The following is an 18895-nucleotide window of genomic DNA, read 5'->3' as shown; positions in this document are numbered from 1 at the left end:
GAGTTCAAGAGCAGCCTGGGCAACATATGGAGATCCTGTCTCTACGAAAGAATAAAAAAGAATTAGCCAGGTGTGGTGTTGTGTGCTTATGGCCCTAGCTTCTTGGGACGACCATTTGAACCCAGGAAGTTGAGGCTGCAGTCAGCCATGATCACGCCACTGCACTCTAGTCTGGGGGAAAGGGTGAGACCCTGACTCTAAAGAATATAAAGAAAGAACATGAATTAAGAGTCCACAGAAGTGCAGAGGTGGATGGAGAGTACAGCCACATTTCAGCCTCATGAACTTTGAGGTTCATTTCATGAGAATCTTTTCAGGGCCAGGCACAGTGGCTTTTAGAGTATAGTCCAATGTGTGTGAGGCAGATAGACTCTGAGACACTTAAGCCAGGAGCAGTCCAAGAGGGTCCCCCAATGCGAGACTCCCCCAGAGGACCCCCAGGGATGATCCACCTCTCTATGCTTGGATGCCCTCAGGAACAGAGATCTCACTGCAGGCTTTGGCCACTTAACTCATTAGCTTACCTGTTCGTTCACTGACTGACCCTGGTGTCTGAGTGTTGTCTTCTGAAGCTGCAGAGGACAAGCCTGCTCTCCCTCCTCTGTGACAGGCCTTCAGGGGTTTGAGGCACCAACAGAATTCCTCCTCCTCCTGAACAGCCCCAGCTCGCACAGCGCTCCCTTTCCACAAGGTGCTGTGTGGGCAAGAGACACTGAGAGCCGGCTGGAGCCTGTTGTAATCAGCATGCCCTGTGAAGGAGCTGGAGGAGAAGGCAACATCCTACCCCAGGCCAGGCGGGGTGGCTCATGCCTGTAATCCCAGCACTTTGGGAAGCTGAGGTGGGTGGATCACTTGAGGTCAGGATTTCAAGGCCAGCCTGGCCAACATAGTGAAACCCAATCTCTACTAAAAATATAAAAATTAGCCTTGGTGTGGTGGCACATGCCTGTAGTCCCAGCTACTAGGGAGGCTGAGGCAAGAGGATCTCTTGAACCTGGGAGGCGGAGGTTGCAATGAGCCGAGATCATGCCACCACACCTCGGCCTGGTGACAGAGCGAGACTCTGTCTAAAAAAAAAAAAAGCCGCCCCAGTAAGGACCGCGCTTGCTCAGCATGTGAGTCAAGACAGGTGTGCACACAACCACATTGCAGACAAGGGTGAGTGCCAGGAGAGAGGGGTCCAGACTGTCGGGCTCTTTCAGAAACCCCAGACGACCAGGTCACAGCCACTGAATATGGATGCATTCATTTCCCTTTTACCCTCCACCCCTGAATGGGGCTATGAGATGGCCCTGCTCAAACATCTAGGAAAGAAATGGAATCTGACCTCTAGAGATGCGTGCCTCTGGGAATCCATGCCCTGTGGCCGCCATTGTTTCCGGATGTGACTGAGGACACAGGACTGTTGTGAGCACAGGTGGTGGTGAGTCACCTGTAAGGCCCACACATGGGGCAGTGCAGGGGGCCCACCCCTGCAGGGTGTGTGTGTGTGTGTGTGTGTGTGTGTTAAAATGCAAAATAGCACTGCATTTGCTTTTTTTTTTTTTTTTTTGTCAAGCTTGTTTCTTTTTCTCTTGTATCCAACTTGCAAGTCTTCTCCCATCCTGTCTATTTGATCTTTATTTTTTTAGGCAGAGAACTTACTGCTTATCTCAGTATACAGTTCCATCTCTTATTTATTTTCAGCTTTATTTTTCGTCTTTCCAGGCTGTCATCTTTCTGAATGCAGATTCTGGGGAAGCCTGCACTCTGGTGGTGGTGGGCAGAGGTGCCAGGCGTCAGGGGTCAAACCCTCTGGGGGAAGGGCCTGGCAGAAGGCAGTAGGCTGGAGGGAGAGACCAGTTGGGGACCACGGGGCTGGCTAGATCAGCAGGGGACTGTCGGAGGACCTGTGTACTCCAGGGTGGGAGGAGGTAGATGAGTATCATATAGAGGGACTGGCAGTGAGAAGAGGGCAGCTGGCTGTGAGGATGAATATTGAGGGGCTGGGACTCATTCCTGTAAAGGAACCAATGTCCTTAGCAAGAAGCCAAGGCAGGAAGGTGGCCCAGGGATGCCCCAGGAGAGGACCTGGCATGGAACCTGAGGGTCTTGGTCACAAGGGGCTTCACAGCAAGGCTGATGGGATGTGGGCCCCTGAGCCTGACATTCACCCGGTATTGACTGCACCCTACTGTGTATCTGCACGTGGTAAGCACAATCAGATGGAGCCCACCCTCCTGGCTGTGTGAGCGAGAGTGGGAGTAGTTCAAGATACACATACCCCAAATAAGTACACAGGGTGGGATAAATGAAGAGTGCATGGTCTGGAACTTGTCCCAGTTGAGAAAGGCTTCACTGAGCTGGGGATGAGTAGGTGTCTACTGATGACAGGGCAGAGGCAGGTGGTTAGACATCCTTGCCTTTTTCCTGATCTTAGTGGTAAAGTACTCCCTTTTGCACCCTCCATTATAAGGTTAGCTGTAGGGTTTTTTTTTTTTTTAAACCACTCAGATCATTGCTAATATTATATTTAAAAATGTAACATACAAGAATACAATCAAGAGAGACATGCAAGCCCGGTACGGTGGTGGCTCACGCCTGTAATCCCAGCACTTTGGGAGGCTGATGTGGGTGGATCACTTGAGGTCAGGAATTTGAGACCAGCTTGGCCAACGTGAAGCCCCGTCTCTACTAAAAATACAAAAATCAGCCGGGTGTTAGGGTGGGCACCTGTAATCCCAGCTGCTCAGGAGACTGAGGCATGAGAATCCCTTGAACCAGGGAGGCGGAGGTTGCAGTGAGCCGAGATCATGCCACTGTACTCCAGCCTGGGTGACAGAGCGAGACCCTGTCTCATAAAAGAAAAAAAAAAAAGACACATACAAATGAAAGAAAAAAAAAAAAAAAACAGAGACATACAAATGAAAAAAGACTCAGTTTAAGAAAGTCCTGGCATTTTGCGAGGCTGAGGTAGCCAGCTTGCTTGAGCCCAGAAGTTCAAGACCAGCCAGCGCACCGTGGTGAGACCACAGCTCTATAAAGAATTTAAAAAAAAATTAGCCTGGCCCAGTGGTGTGTATCTGTAGTCCCAGCTACTTGGAAGGCTGAGACAAGAGGATCACTTGAGCCCAGGAGGTCAAGGCTGTAGTGAGCTATGATCATGCCACTGCACTCCAGCAAGGCTCTGTCTTGAAAGAAAATAGTTAATTTGCACATTTATTTGAAGATGAAAAGTTTAACACGATTTGGGCCTCCTGCAACTGAAATTGGCGCCTCCCATTCCCCCTTGCCCCCTCGCCCCGACCACAGAAATGGTGGAAAAAGGGTAAAGCTGTAGGGTTTTTGTAGATGCTCTATCGAGTTGAGGATATCTTCTTCTCTAAGTTTGTTGAGAGTGTTTATAATGAATGGATACGGGTTTTGTTGCTGCTTCCTGTGGGAGCTGATTTTTTAGCTTGTTAATAGGATAGATTACATGGTTGATTTTTGAATGTTGAGCTGTTCTTGCCTACCCCACTTGGTCATGCGATGATTCTTTTTATCCACTGCTGGATTTGGTTTATTAATATTTTGAGCATTTTTGCCTGTAGTTTTGCCTGTAGTTTGCTCTTTTTTGTATTGGGTTTTGCTAGTTTGGGTATCAAGATGATGAGTTGGACGTGTCCTCTCTCTCCTTTCTGTAAGTGATTGTGTAACACTGATGTCGTTATTCTTTGAATGTTTGATCGAATTCTTCAGTGAAACCATCTGGGCCTAGAGATTTCTTTTTCGGGAACTTTCACATTACAAATTTAGTTTCTTTACTTAGTATAGGATTATTTATTTTGGTAGTTTGTGGTTGTCAAGGAATTGGTCTGTTTCATCTAAGTTGCAAAATTTGTGGGAGTAAAATTGTTTGTAGTAGTTCCTTAAATTTCAATGGCTGCCGAATCTATAATTTCATCCCACCTTATTCCTGATAAAGATAATTTGTGTCTTTTTTTTTTTTTTTTTGAGACAGAGTCTTGTTCTTGCTCTGTTGCCCACGCTGGAGGGCAGTGGCATGATCTTGGCTCACTACAGCCTCGACCTCCTGGGCTCAAGCGATCATCCTGCCTCAGACTCCAGAGTAGCTAGGACTACAGGTGCACACCACCATGCATGGCAGATTTTTGTATTTTTTATAGAGACGGAGTTTTGCCATGTTGCCCAGGCTGGCCTTGGACTCCTGGGCTCAAGGGATCCTCTGGCCTTGGCTTCCCAAAGTGCTGGGATTACACATGTGAGTTACCATGTTGGCTTTCTCTCTTTTTGTCAGTCTTACTAGAGGAATATCAATTTTATTGATTTTCCTCAGATAATTTGCTTTTTGTTTCATTGGTTTTCTCTGTTGCTTACCTATTTTCAATTTCACTGATTTCTGCTTTTTATAATAATTTTCTTCCTTCTGTTTGCTTTTGGTTTCTCTTGCTTCTCTTTCTAGTTTCTTGAAACAGGAGCTTAGTTTATTGATTTGCAATCTCTCCTATTTTTTTTTTTTTTTTTTTTGAGACAGGGTCTTACTTTGTCACCCAGGCTGGAGGGCAGTGGCATGATCTCAGCTCACTACAGCCTCAACCCCCTGGGCTCAAGCAATCCTCCTACCTCAGCCTCCTGAGTAGCTGGGACTACAGGTGCATGCCACCATGCACATTTTTATATGTTTTATAGAGATGGGGTTTTGCTATATTGCCTAGGCTGGTCTTGGACTCTTGGGCCCATGGAATCATCTCACCTCGGCCTCCCGAAGTGTTAGGATTTCAGGCGTGAGCCGCCATGCCTGGCCCCTTCTGCTTTCTAATGCTTTTGGCACCACAGTGGCTGCAACATATGTTGTGTTTTTATTCTCACTCTCCTCTATGTACTTTAAATTTTTCTTTTGCTATTATTTAAAAGTGTATCATTTATTTTCCAGTAATTTGTGTTTGTAAATTTTTGTTGTCTTTTGTTATAATTTCTAGTTTTATTCCTTTATAGCTAGAAAACTCTTAAAATATTTCAATTCTTTTATATTTATTTATTCATTCATTTTTATTTTTTTATTTTTTGAGATGGAGTCTCACTCTGTCACCCAGGTTGGAGTGCAGTGGCGGAATCTTGGCTCACTGCATCCTCTGCTTCCTGGGTTCAAATGATTCTCCTGCCTCAGCCTCCTGAGTAGCTAGGATTACAGGTACACCCTACCATGCCCAGCTAATTTTTTTTTTTTTTAAGACAGAGTCTTGCTCTTGTCACGAAGGCTGGAGAGCAATGGTGCAATTTCAGCTCACTGCAACCTCCACCTCCTGGGTTCAAGTGATTCTCCTGCCTCAGCCTCCCAAGTAGCTGGGATTATAGGCCACCACCATGCCGAGCTAATTTTTGTATTATTTTTTTTTTTTTTTTAGTAGAGACAGGGTTTTACCATGTTGGCCAGGCTGGTCTTGAACTCCTGACCTCAGGTGATCCACCTGCCTCGGCCTCCCAAAGTGCTGGGATTACTGGTGTGAACCACTGTGCCCAGCCTGAGTTTTGTATTTTTAGTAGAATCGGGGTTTCACTATGTTGGCCAGGCTGGTGTCGAACTCCTGACCTCAAGTGATCTACTTGCCTCGGCCGAGCCACCGTGCCTGGTCAAGATTTCAATTATTTTAAGTTAGTTGAAGTTTGGTCTACCATGTGAACGTTGGACACTTAGAAGAAACTGTGTTCTCTTGTTAGGTGAGTATTCTGCGTAGGCTGGTTGGGTCCTGTTGGCTGCTGTGTTGAGTTACTCCGTATCCTTGCTGGTTTTCTGCTTTTCTCTGTTACCAAGAGTGAAGTGTTGAAGTCTCCAGCCATAATTGCGGATGTGTCTATTTATCCCTTAGGTCTATCCATTTTTGCTTTTTGTATTTTCAGGCTCTGTGGTTTGGTGCATTCACATTTAGGATTATTATGTCTTCCTGGGGATTGAACTTTTTCTCAGTATGTAATGTCCCTTTGTCTCTAGTAGTTTTCTTCCTTCTGAAGTTTGCTTCATCTGATATTAATATAGCCACTCCTGCTTTCTTTTGATTAATGTTTGCATGATTAATGTTTTCCATTCCCAGGAAAAAGGAGGCCAGAAAGTAGAGGGCCAACTAGCCCCACCTCTAACCACCTCACGCCATGTCAGGGGTTCCAAATAGGGGTGGAGATAAGTTGGAGTTCAGCTCCCACTGGGCCCTCATGTGGCCAGGGGAGAGGAGTCAGAGTGTGGACTCCTTTGCCTCATACCATCTCCTTCTGCCTTGTGGATGCCAGGTGGGGTCGAGGCTTAGACTGTTCTTGCTGGACCACACTGACAGTGCCCTGGTGGGACAGACAGACAGTATGCTGATGGGACAGACAGAGGAAGCACCTTTACTTCCATGGACAGAGGAAGGGGGATCAGCTCTTTGCTCAGCCCCACCAATACCCCCTGGTGCCTGGCAGGGGAACAGGAATGTGTCACCTACTTTTGGGAAGCCGGGGTGGTGTGGAAGGTCTGCTCCCAGGGTGGCCCTGATGAAGTTGTAAGGTGCAGTTCTTCCACTGGTGTTCGACTTAAGTAAAGTGGGTGTTGCCAAAACAATTTTTCTTTAGTTGTGTCACTGTGAAGTTAAGGAATGGTTCCCAAGACCCCTCTTATGACACCAAGAGCAAATGCAGGCATCCCTGAGTCCCCTGTCGGGTTTGATGATTTGCTAGGATTACAGAGCTCACTGACTGCAGTTATTCTCGTGGTTATGGTTTATTATAGGGAAAGGAGATAGATTCAAAAATTATAATCAGCCTTGGGAAGAGTTGCAGAGGGCGGAGTCCAGGAGGGCTCATGCCTGGAGCTGGTCTCCACTCCCTGGCATGTGTCCTCTTCTGGGGAGTTCTTGGCAGCATTACTTTCCCCCACGGGGTGGTGAGTGTCAGCACGTGTGGAGTACTGCCAGCCACACCCGAGCTTTGGCATCCAGGGTCTTTACTGATGCTCAGCTACATGGATGTGTAGGCTTAGACTCCCTGCATGGCTGATCTCAGCCTCCAGCCCCTCTGAAGGACAAGCTTGTTATCATGTGGCCCAGCACTCCTGCTCCTCCAGGCCCAGTCTCCCACTGATCAAAAGGCAGGAGTCAGAGCCCCAGTGAACCTCAGTCATTAACTAGTGTGTCATTGCCTCTGCAGGTTCTCAGCACGATGCCCCGGCTCTGCAGGAAGCTGAAGTGAGAGGCCCGGAGAGGGCCCAGCCCGCCGGGGGCAGGATGACCAAGGCCCGGCTGTTCCGGCTGTGGCTGGTGCTGGGGTCGGCGTTCATGATCCTGCTGATCATCGTGTACTGGGACAGCGCGGGCGCCGCTCACTTCTACCTGCACACATCCTTCTCCAGGCCGCACGCGGGGCCGCCGCTGCCCACCCCTGGGCCGGACAGAGACAGGGAGCTCACGGCCGACTCCGATGTCGACGAGTTTCTGGACAAGTTTCTCAGTGCCAGTGTGAAGCAGAGCGACCTTCCCAGAAAGGAGACGGAGCAGCCGCCCGCCCCGGGGAGCATGGAGGAGAGCGTGAGAGGTTACGACTGGTCCCCGCGGGACGCCCGGCGCAGCCCCGACCAGGGCCGGCAGCAGGCGGAGCGGCGGAGCGTGCTGCGGGGCTTCTGCGCTAACTCCAGTCTGGCCTTCCCCACCAAGGAGCGCGCATTTGACGACATCCCCAACTCGGAGCTGAGCCATCTGATCGTGGACGACCGGCACGGCGCCATCTACTGCTATGTGCCCAAGGTGGCCTGCACCAACTGGAAGCGCGTGATGATCGTGCTGAGCGGGAGCCTGCTGCACCGCGGCGCGCCCTACCACGACCCCCTGCGCATCCCACGCGAGCACGTGCACAATGCCAGCGCGCACCTGACCTTCAACAAGTTCTGGCGCCGCTATGGGAAGCTCTCCCGCCACCTCATGAAGGTCAAACTTAAGAAGTACACCAAGTTCCTCTTCGTGCGTGACCCCTTTGTGCGCCTCATCTCCGCTTTCCGCAGCAAGTTTGAGCTGGAGAACGAGGAGTTCTACCGCAAGTTCGCTGTGCCCATGCTGCGGCTGTACGCCAACCACACCAGCCTGCCCGCCTCAGCGCGGGAGGCCTTCCGCGCCGGCCTCAAGGTGTCCTTCGCCAACTTCATCCAGTACCTGCTGGACCCGCACACCGAGAAGCTGGCGCCCTTCAACGAGCACTGGCGGCAGGTGTACCGCCTCTGCCACCCATGCCAGATCGACTACGACTTCGTGGGGAAGCTGGAGACTCTGGACGAGGACGCCGCGCAGCTGCTGCAGCTGCTCCAGGTGGACCAGCGCCTCCGCTTCCCCCCGAGCTACCGGAACAGGACCGCCAGCAGCTGGGAGGAGGACTGGTTCGCCAAGATCCCCCTGGCCTGGAGGCAGCAGCTATACAAACTCTATGAGGCCGACTTTGTTCTCTTCGGCTACCCCAAGCCCGAAAACCTCCTCCGAGACTGAAAGCTTCCGCGGCAGGTCCTTCCGCTTGTGCCCAGAACCTGCCGCACGTGCACTCCAGTTTTTTTATGACCTACGATTTTACAATCTGGGCTTCTTGTTTACTCCACTGCCTCTATCCATTGAGTACTGTGTCCATATTGTTTTTTAAGATTAATATATTTCAGATATTTAATACGAAACGTGGAAGGGAATGCTGGAGTAAAATCTCCCCTCTGCCCGCCCGCTCCTGTGGTTTCTCTGGCTGGGCGCAGCGGCCCCTGGAGGGGATGCTGAGGCTGATGGAGCTGCCTCCAGGGCTCCAGCGCTAACAGGTGGAGGGCAGGGCCTGCACTTGAAGTCAGGCCGCACCTGGATATTTTTAAATGGCTAGCCGACAAATCCTTCAAGAGGGAAAGTTCTTTAAGTGTTGTACTTGAAAAGGTCAATCTTCAGGGCTTCCTGTTTGAAGTCAAGTCAGAGGTAACCCGGTCAGTTACAGAAGCTGGATTTCTAACGCCAGTTATTCCCTTTAGTGTCTAGTTTAAATCATGGCAGTTAAGGCCAGGCGGGTGACTCAGGCACGTAATCCCAGCACTTTGGGAGGTGCAGGCAGGGGGATCACTTGAGGTCGGGAGTTTGAGACCTGGCCAACATGGTGACACCTTGTCTTTACTTAAAAAAAAAAAAAAAATTAGTTGGGTGTGGTGGTGTGCACCTGTAGTCCCAGCTACTCAGGAGTTCTGAGGTGGGCAGATTGCTTGAACCCTGGAGGCAGAGGTTGCAGTGAGCCTCAGCTCACTAATTGCAACACTGCACTCCAGCCTGGGTGACAGAGTGAGACTCCATTTCAAAATAAATAAAAACCAATTAATTAATTATGGCTGTTAAGGCCAGGCACCGTGGCGCATGCCTGCAATCCTGGCACTTTGGGAGGCTGAGGTGGGAGGATGACTTGAGTCCAGGATTTCAAGACTAGCTTGGGCAAACATAGCAAGACCTCATCTCTATAAAAAATAAAAAGGGTGTGATGGTATATATTTGTAAACCCAGCTACTCAGGAGGCTGAGGAGAGAGGGTCACTTGAGCCCAGGAGTTCCAGATCAGTTTGGACAACATAGCGAGATGCTGTGTCTACAAAAAATAAGAATATTCGCCAGATGTGGTGTTGACACCTATAGTCCCAGCTACTCAGGAGGCTGAGGCAGGAGGATCACTTGAGCCCAGAAGTTCAAGGCTGCAGTGAGCTATGATCATGCCACTGCACTCCAGCCTGGGCAACACAACGAGACCCTGTTTCTAGATAGATAGATACAGATAGATAAAATAAATAACGTAGAAACTAAACTATGGCCGTTGAGGTTTACAGTTAGGAGCAGAGTGCGTTGGCGTTTAGAACACATTGGATGGCAGTACACAGTCTCACCGAGAAGAGGCTCCAAGTGACTGTCTCTGTGGCTTTCTGGTTGGTTTAGTTCTAGTGCCTTCACCCTCAAGGACATGACTGACCTTGAACCTTCAGGTTTGATGGGCCCCATCTTGGTAAAAGCAACAGAGGAGGCTCATGAAACATCTGGCTGAAACTCTTGCTATTTCTGCTTCTAACCCGTAGTTGGAGAGGTGGTTGCAGTCATCTCATGGTGTCGGGCACCCTGCTTGACCTGTCTTCCTCATGGGTGGTGTTTGTCGCCGCTGCCCATTCCCTGGTTGCTGGCTGGTTGGGACGTCCTCCCTGGTGTCCAGTGTGTGTGATGTCCCTGCATTTCCCAGGCTCAGGTGGGCTGAGGCTTGTGTGGGTCTTGGCCTCTGAGTGCCTGCCTGCCTCAGATCTCCACCATATTAGACAACTCCTGCCTTCCTTTCTGAAGCTTTGCTTTCTTTTATTTTTGTTTTTTTGTTTTGTTTTGTTTTTGGAGACAGGGTCTCACTCTGTTATCCAGGCTGGAATGCAGTGGTGTGATCACAGCTCACTGCAGCTTCAGCCTCCCTGCTCAAGTGATCTTCCCACCTCAGACTCCTGAGTACCTGAGGTTACAGGTGAGCGCCAGCATGCCCAGCTAATTTATTATTTTTAACAGAGATGAGGTCTCACTGTGTGTCCCAGGCTTGTCTCAAACTCCTGGGCTCAAGTGACCCTCCTGCCTCACCCTCCCACAGTGCCTCACCCTCCCACAGGCATGAGCCATCACATCTGGCCCCTTTAAATTTTTTTATTATGATAGAAATTTGTAATTTTAAATGTACCATCTTAGCCATTGTTAAGTACACAGCGTGTGGCATTAAGCACATTGGCATTGCCGTGCCGCCATCACCACCAGCGTCTCCAGAGCTTTCTCATCTTCCCAAACGGAAACTCTGTCCCCAGTCAGCACTCACTCCCCACGGGCAGAGGCAGCACCTCCTCCTCTCTGAATTCCACTACCCGAGGTCCCTCATAGAAGCGGAGCCACACAGTGTTGGTCCTTTTGGGACTGACCATAATGCAGTGTTCTCCAGGTTCATCTGTGTCATGGCAGGTGTCGGAACTTACTTCCTTTCTGAGGCTGAATAATGTCCCATTGTGTGGAAGGGGCACGGTTTGTTTATCTGTTCATCAGTGGTTGGACACTGCGTTACTTCTACCTCCCTGCTATTGTGAATTGGGTGCTGCTGTGAACAGGGCATCAGTGAATCTGCTGAGGCCTTCTTTTCCCTTCTTCTGGGCATGGTCCTCAGCATCTGCCTCTGCTGGAACACCTCCCCGGGACGTTTTGTTTATAGGATGTTTAGACGAATGTCAGAACCCACTGGTGGTTCGCTCACTGAGGGGGTCCTGCGTCCCCTCCATTTCTGCATTTTCGGTTCTTGCTGTGGTTCCTCGGAGAGTCAGTTTTCCTGAGCATCTGGGGTATTTGCAGGAATGTGGAGGGGTTCCTGGAGAAGACACCACCCACATCCACGCACCTGCCCAGATTCCTAGGCCATGGCTTCCTGGGCCGTGGTTGGGGCCACGGCCCATGGGGATGACTCTGGATGAGAGAGGCAGAAAACAGCCTGCTGGGCGGGGAGGGGAGGCATCTCCAGGAAGGGCGGGAGGTGTGCGCCGTTTTTCCCGGAGATCCTCCCCTCCGCCCAGCAGGCTGTTTGGAGGCTGCCTGCCCAGAGGAGATCCTGCAGGCCGCCTGCCCAGAGAAGATCCGGCTTCCTCCGATTCTTCACTATTTCCCTGATGCACAGCACCACATCGCATAGAGAAATTTGGGTCTGTTTTTTTTCCGCTTAAACAAAACAAATTATACATTTTATAAAAACTGACATTGTACAACTGGAAAATTAACCATAAACTTAAAATTCTTTTACCCTGTTGGCCCCCATCCTCCAGCTATGTCTACATTTTAGCACAGTCACAAGAATGCCATAGTGGCTGCGGGGTCATGTCACAAAGCCCTGTCTTGAGTGATGGCTGCGCCTCGAATCAGTGGGAGGACACTGCGCTTGCTCACAGCTGGGCAAGGCCTGGGCTGGGCGGCCTGGCTGCTCATGGGCTCACCTCCTGGTGTCTGATGCTGTGTATTTTCCATCTGGCTCAGGAATCTGACACAGGTGTGACTTGCAGGCATGTGGGTGACACTTCCCTTCCTCTTTCCTCTTAAAGCATCTGATGCTTCTTCATTCGCTGATACTTACAACCCCTGATGGATGTTTAGTGGGGTTTACTGTAGTTCTTTTGCATTTATTTGGACTATTGGAAAAATTTCAGGTTTGGTTTTGGCCCTATGTCTTGATGGAGGGCAAGGGTTAGGATTTCAGTTTATCTTCCCGGTGAGGTCTGAGCTTGTCTGTGCCCTCAGGTGGGTGGTTTGGTGGAGGTGGGGCTTAACCCAGCTCTGTCACTTAGCAATTGGATTTTGTATGTATACATATTTATATTTATATAGATAGATATCGATATTTTTCTTGTTTCCTTCTTCCAGAGGATATAGGAGTTGTATTCCATGTTCCCTCCTACAAACCCTCCGACAAGGCAAGCTGCATTATCAGGGCCTGGATGGCCACGCCCTCTCTCCCTGCCCTGTCTCCTGCACGCAGGTGAGAGGCTGCCAGGGCTGCAGCAGGGGTAGAGAGTGAGCGCAGGGTGGCTAAGCCCTCCCTGGTCCCCATGAGTGACAGCAGCATGGATGGAAGCAGCCATCTGAGCTGGAGGCTGTGGACATTGTTCTTGTGTGGGTCCAGGCAAAGTGGGTGGCATGTACATTTTGTGAACATGTGGTCTGCTTCCTGGTGCAGCCCAGATCTCCCCAGAGGGACCCTCCTGAGCTGAGCTGCCGGGGTGCCTGTCCCTGGATGTGAGCTGCCTTGGTTACCTTTGTGGAGGGACCTTTCCTGGATCTGTTTTTTTCAACATGGTGCCAAATGTTTCCCTGTGGCAGGACGTCAGGGCCACACCAGCGTCCCCAGAGCCTTCTCCCTAGTGTCTCTGAAAGGAAGCCCAGGTTCCTGGGGTGCTCCCCTCCATATGTGCTCACCCGCCTGGATGGAGGCAGCCCAGAGGAGTGGCTGATGCTCTTGGCAGAGAGCTGGGGACGGTCTGTTCCCATTTGCATCCCCACCCTGCAGAGTAACAGATTCCCAAATATCACACAGGCTGAAGATACCACCCAGCCCCAGAGGAGGCCATCACCAGGCTGGGGCCCTCCCATGCCCATTATCCAGGGGTAATTTTTGCTCTCTTACTTACAAGACACATGTCTTTTTCTACCCTACCAAAGCTAAGACTATCAAAAGGTAAAGCTTGGATCACAGAGACGTAATTCATCTAAAAGTGTTTAGACATTTCTCCTGAGTGTTAGAGTGACTGTTTGCACACAGCTGTTGTTTTTTTGCCTGCATTCATTCCTCCTCCTGGTCAGAGAGCCAGTCTCTTCCACCCCCTCCCTTACCCCAGGAGGGCTGAGCTGGGCCCTCGCCCCACCAGGTCCAAGGGCAGATACGGCTGATTCCCCATCCTGGACCCCTGAGACCCAGTGCCCTTTGCTGTGAGTCTCTGGGAAGGGGTTTTGGCAGGCGGAGGTGATGGAAGTTACAGGGCTGTGACTCCCTAGAAAAGCTGTCCTGGGACTGAGACCAACTGCTGAGGGAGGAAGGGCCATCAGATGGGGGCTGGGATGGGGTGGAGCACTGAAGCCGGGTCTACCTGCACCCCTCAGCTATGCCGTCGTGCAATCAACATCTGCTTCAGCTAATTTGGGTTGAATTTCTAGCATTTCACATACAGGATCTAGACTCACACACAATTGCATTAATATATTGGTGTTTGATAAACCAGGGTTGAAGGAGTTCCATCAGCGAAGAGAGAAGCCACATGACCTAAGGTGCAGCTTACTGTCATGTAAACGCAAGTCATTTATTAGCATCTTGAGATTTTATAAACACGTTCTTGCTCTGCCAGGACCCAAGTGATACCACTTCACTAGCAGGGATTAATTGGAGAATGTGTGATTTTTTTCCCCTTTTAAAATAATTTCTTCTTCTTCTTTTTTTTTTTTTTTTTTTTTTTTGAGACAGGGTTTCTATCATCCAGGCTGGAGTGCAGTGGTGTAATCATAGCTCACTGCAGCCTCAACCTCCTGGGCTCAAGCGAGCCTCCCGCCTCAGCTTCCCAAGTAGCTGGGACTACAGGCATGCATCACCATGCCCAGCTAAGTTTTTAAATTTTTAGTAGAGATGGGGTCTTGCTGTGTTGCCCAGGCTGGTCTCAAACTCCTGAGCTCAAGTGCCCCTTCTGCCTTAGCCTCCCAAAGTGCTGGGATTACAGGTGTACGCCACCTCACCCGGCAGGAATAATTTCAGTGCATCTCTGACAGGGAGGCTAATGCAGAAAGGACACCTGGTTTGAAGGCTTCTCCACGTCTGTCTGTGGGCGCTGCTGATCTGAACCAAACGCCATTCCATAGGCCGGCCTGAAATGACTCCCGTGGCTGTCATGGTGCCATCTGGAGAGCATTTGCTCACTGTGACGGTCCCGTCACACTTGTCTGGTGAGGATCTGTTGGTTGACTTTGACCGTGATAAATGAACACAGCCTATCTGGGTGTTTTTGCGCTTTACTTATAGTTTGGGGATTTGAAGTACTGGCTAGAAGCTGGCTGAGTATGTGTGGGAGTATGTGTGCAAGTGTGAGTCTGTACGGTGTGTGTGTGTGTGTGTGTGTGTGTATGTGTGTCTGGAGAATTGGATTTGAAAATTCTAGCTCAGGTGTTTGGGGTAGTATTTGACGTGAACTCAAAGTCAGAGGGTCCCACACTTTCCTACGATGATGGGAACTGGGCACCCCAGATGAGGTTCGCGTGTAGGTAGGAGCAGTGTGGGCCACTGAAGAGAAGACAGAGTGAGCCTGCGTGGCCAGCCCAAGGTGCCCACAGTGGAGGGTCTGCAAGCTGATTTGGGAGGTGGTGTTTTATACCTGTAGTCAACTTCCATTTTAGATAGGAATTCACCTTCACACTAATAGAAACTGCCAAGAAGAACGCCACAGCTCAGGTTTATCTAATAGAAGAAGCTGTTTGAACAAAGGCCTGGAGGTTGCACAATCCTGTGTCATTTTTTTTTTTTATCCTGTGTCATTCTGGATTTGTCTTGGGGTTGGGAGTCAACGATACTTCTTGTGCTGTCATTTCTCTGGCTATGTGAAGTCGCCACCTCGTGAGTGGTAATAAGTTAGCGTGTCTAAATGCACTTTGAAATCCCAGGATAAAAAAGGCCAGGCCCTGTCTTTTTTCCTTCTCTAAGCACCATCCTTAGCAGTGACACGGCTGTGCCTCTCAGGCTCTGGGGCAGTGTTCTGCTTATAATGTTTCAAGAGGTTCAAAGAGTGCAGGCCGCCTCATGCTCCATGAGAGCCTTGACCTGGGTCAGCAGGGGCCACTGGGCTTGACTCGAGAATTCCCACAGGGCCCAGGGAAGACCAGAGCGAGAGGGAGGAGCGTGTGGAGCCCTGTGTGGCATGCGATGTTGGGGCAGCGTCCAGGCCTGCCTAGATGGGGAGGGAAACAGCAGAGCTGCTGCCTGCTCACCCCAGACCCAAGGACCCAGGGAGGAGCGGCCTAGGGCTGGCAATGCCTTCTAGCCTCGGTCTCCTGGCCCTGGGCTGGAGTTCATCTTTTAAGCAAAATTGGAATAGGAACCTTGAATATGCTTTCTTCATTCATTTAAATAATAATGATAAGAATATGGCTAGGACAGCAGCTTCTTCCTGTAATCTTAACACTTTGGGAGCCCAAGGTAGGAGGATTGCTTGAGCTCAGAAGTTTGAGACCAGCCTGGGCAACAAAGTGGGATCTTGTCTCTACAAAACTGAAAGAAAAAGCCATGCGTGGTGGTGTGCACCTGTAGTCCCAGCTACTTGGGAGGCTAAGGTGGGAGGACTGCTTGAGTCTGGGAGGCCAAGACTGCAATGAGCCTTGATTGCACCATTGCATTCCAGCCTGGGTGACAGAGCGAGACCTTGTGTCAAAAAAAAAAAAAAAAAATCTGTTGTATTTTATCATTGGAAGACTATCCTGTTTAGGAGAGTTGGTTTCTCACAAGAAAAAAAAAAAGATTGACCTTTAAGTATATTTTCTTGGATGAATGGTGGTGGTGGTGATGGCTTAAATTGGTATCAATTCGATTCTTTTAACAGTTGTGATAAAATACCTGTAACATAAATGTACAGTCTTAACCATTTTTAAGTGCAGAGTTCAGTGACATTAAGCACATTCATGTTTTCTGCCACCATTACCACCCTCCAGCTCCAAAATTCTTTCATTTAGCAAAACTGAAACGCTGTCCCCACTAACACTAACTCCCATTCCCCTCCCCAGCCCCTGGCACCAACCATTCTACTTTCTGTCTCTGAATTTGACTGCTCTAGGGACCTCCTGTAATTGGATTTGTACAATATTTGTCCTTTTTTGTCTGGCTTATTTCATGTAGTATAATGTCTTCAAGGTTCATTTATGTCGTGGTCAGAATTGCCTTTTTTTTTTTTTTTTTTTGATACGGAGTCTCGCTCTGTTGCCAGGCTGGAGTGCAGTGGCACGATCTTGGCTTACTGCAACCTCCGTCTCCCAGTTTCAAGCAATTCTCCTGCCTCAGTCTCCTGAGTAGCTGGGACTACAGGTGTGCACCACCATGCCCAGCTAATTTTTGTATTTTTAGCAGAGATGGGGTTTCTCCATGTTGGCCAGGATGGTCTCGATCTCTTAACCTCATGATCTGCCTGTTTGGCCTCCCAAAGTGCTGGGATTTACAGGCGTGAGCCACCACGCCCAGCCCACCTTCCTTCCAAGTTTGGATGATAGCCCATTGTATGGACAGACCACATTTTGCCCATTCACCCATGATGGACACCTGGGTTTCTTCCATCTCTTGGCTCTTGTGAATAACGCTGCCGTGAACACAGGCGTGCAGATACCTGTTTGAGTCCCTACTTTTAATTATTTGGGCAGGGCCATGGACCAATACCGGCCTGTAGCCCCCTTAGGAACTGGCTGCACAGCAGGAGGTGAGTTGCAGGTGAGCAAGCACCTGAGCTCTGCCTCCCATCAGATCCGCAGCAGCATTCGATTCTCATAGAAGCACAAACCCTACTGTGAACTGTGCATACCAGGGTTCTCCGTATGGCAGTCTAATGCCTGATGGTCTGAAGTGGAACAGTTTTTTGTTTTTCTTTCTCAGACAGAGTCTTGCTCTTTCACGCAGGCTGGAGTGCAGTGGCACGATGTCGACTCACTCACTGCAACTCCCATCTCCCGTGTTCAAGCAGTTCTGCCTCAGCCTCACTAGTAGCTGGAATTACAGGCACACACCACCATGCCCAGCTAATTTTTTATATTTTTACTTATAATATTTATTTTCTTTTTGAGGGTGAGTTTCATTATCACACAGACTGGAGGGCACTGCTGCAATCTCAGCTTACTGCAACCTCCACCTCCTGGGTTCAAGCCATTCTTGTGCCTCAGCCTCCCAAGTAGCTGGAATTATAGGTGTGTGCCACCATGCCCAGCTAATTTTTGTATTTTTAGTAGAGATGGGATTTCACCACGTTGGCCAGGCTGGTCTCACTCCTGACTTCAAGTGATCTGCCTGTGTCGGCCTCCCAAAGTGTCGGTATTACAGGCATGAGCCACCGCACCTGGCCTGGAGTGAAACAGTTTCATCCCAAAACCATACCTTTGCCCCATCCATGGAAAAATTGTCTTCCATGAAACCAGTCCCTGGTACCAAAAAGGCTGGCGGCCGCTGCTCTGGAATACATGCCTAGGAGCAGGACTGTGGGGTCATATGGTAATTTATGTTTAATTTTTGAAGGAATTGAACTTCAATTATTATTACCAAAAATACTTAAAAATGGCATGGGAAACTAGCACACAGCCAGGAATCTGCAGCCAAGTTTGCCTCCTTGAATCCGCATACAAGCACAGGAATGAAGAGAGCTGCTTCCCTTCCACTGGGTCTCAGTGGAAGACGGGCAGGCAGGCATGGCGTGCTGCGGGAGACAGCATTCTCAAACTCCAGGTGAATGATGCTGCTGTGTTTCTCATTTCCGGAGGGTCCACCAGTGGTCTCATCTTTTCTCCCTCAAACCATGGATGGTGTCTTTTAAAGAAAATGACACCAGCCAGACACTTTGGGAGGCTGAGGCAGGTGGGTCACCTGAGGTTGGAAGTTTGACACCAGCCTGGCCAACATGGCGAAACCCCTAAAAATACAAAAATTAGCTGGGTGTGGTGGTGGGCTTCTATAATCCCAGCTAATGGGGAGGCTGAGGCACAAGAATCTCTTGAGCCTGGGAGGCCGAGTTTGCAGTGAGCTGAGATTGCACCATTACATTCCAGCCTGGGCAACACAGTGAGACTCTGCCAAAAAAAAAGTGCTAATCTCTGGGCCTTTATCTTCTGGCCTGCCTTGTTCCTGGGCTCACCAGGGTCCTTCTGTCTGCGGCCCAGGCCTCAGTCAACACCAAGGCTGAAAGAGCCCATTCAGAGGCCAGAAAGAAACTGTTAGGCTCGGAAACCGTGGGCCAGGCCAAGATGGAGAGATTCTGAGGCATGGTTCTGGAATGGGTTTTTCCGCCTACAGGCACTCAAGGAGGATGGTATTGCAAGATGGCTGGGTGGAGAGTCTGAGGGAGTCAGCAAGGCAAAAATCCCCAGCTCCCCCCGGACTCCTTCACAGTTTGTGTGTTCTCATAGAGCAACAAGTTCGGTGAGCCTGATTCAATCATCTGAGGTTCTTCCCAGGAAAATTATAGTGGGAACTCTGGCTTTGACGAAACTGCTTTTATTTCAAAGAATTTTACAAAATCAACGGGGCCTTAAAAAACAATCTGGATGAAATGGTTTTTGCCGTTTCAATTGGTTTTCTTCCATTATTACCAAAAATACTTGAAAATGGCATGGGAAACTAGCACACAGCTG

General features: G+C 49.6%; 1 protein-coding gene across 2 annotated transcripts in view; it reads left to right on the top strand.

The window, feature by feature from the left end:
* The window catches only part of CHST12 (carbohydrate sulfotransferase 12), a 28428-nt gene extending 19727 nt beyond the window's left edge, over positions 1–8701 (top strand). For both annotated transcript variants that reach the window (XM_032263804.1, XM_032263805.1), the window contains exon 2: positions 7159–8701. In XM_032263804.1, the coding sequence (XP_032119695.1) occupies positions 7236–8480 (1245 nt within the window). In that variant the 5' untranslated portion in view covers positions 7159–7235 and the 3' untranslated portion in view covers positions 8481–8701. The remainder of the gene's footprint in view (positions 1–7158) is intronic.
* The last annotated feature ends 10194 nt before the right edge of the window (positions 8702–18895 follow it).

Source organism: Sapajus apella, unplaced genomic scaffold (genome assembly GCF_009761245.1).
Source record: "Sapajus apella isolate SASKATOON/1434 unplaced genomic scaffold, GSC_monkey_1.0 scaffold138, whole genome shotgun sequence".
Classification (NCBI taxonomy): Eukaryota; Metazoa; Chordata; class Mammalia; order Primates; family Cebidae; genus Sapajus; species Sapajus apella.
The sequence above is the reverse complement of the archived record's forward strand: the minus strand, read 5'-3'. Positions and strand labels throughout refer to the sequence as shown.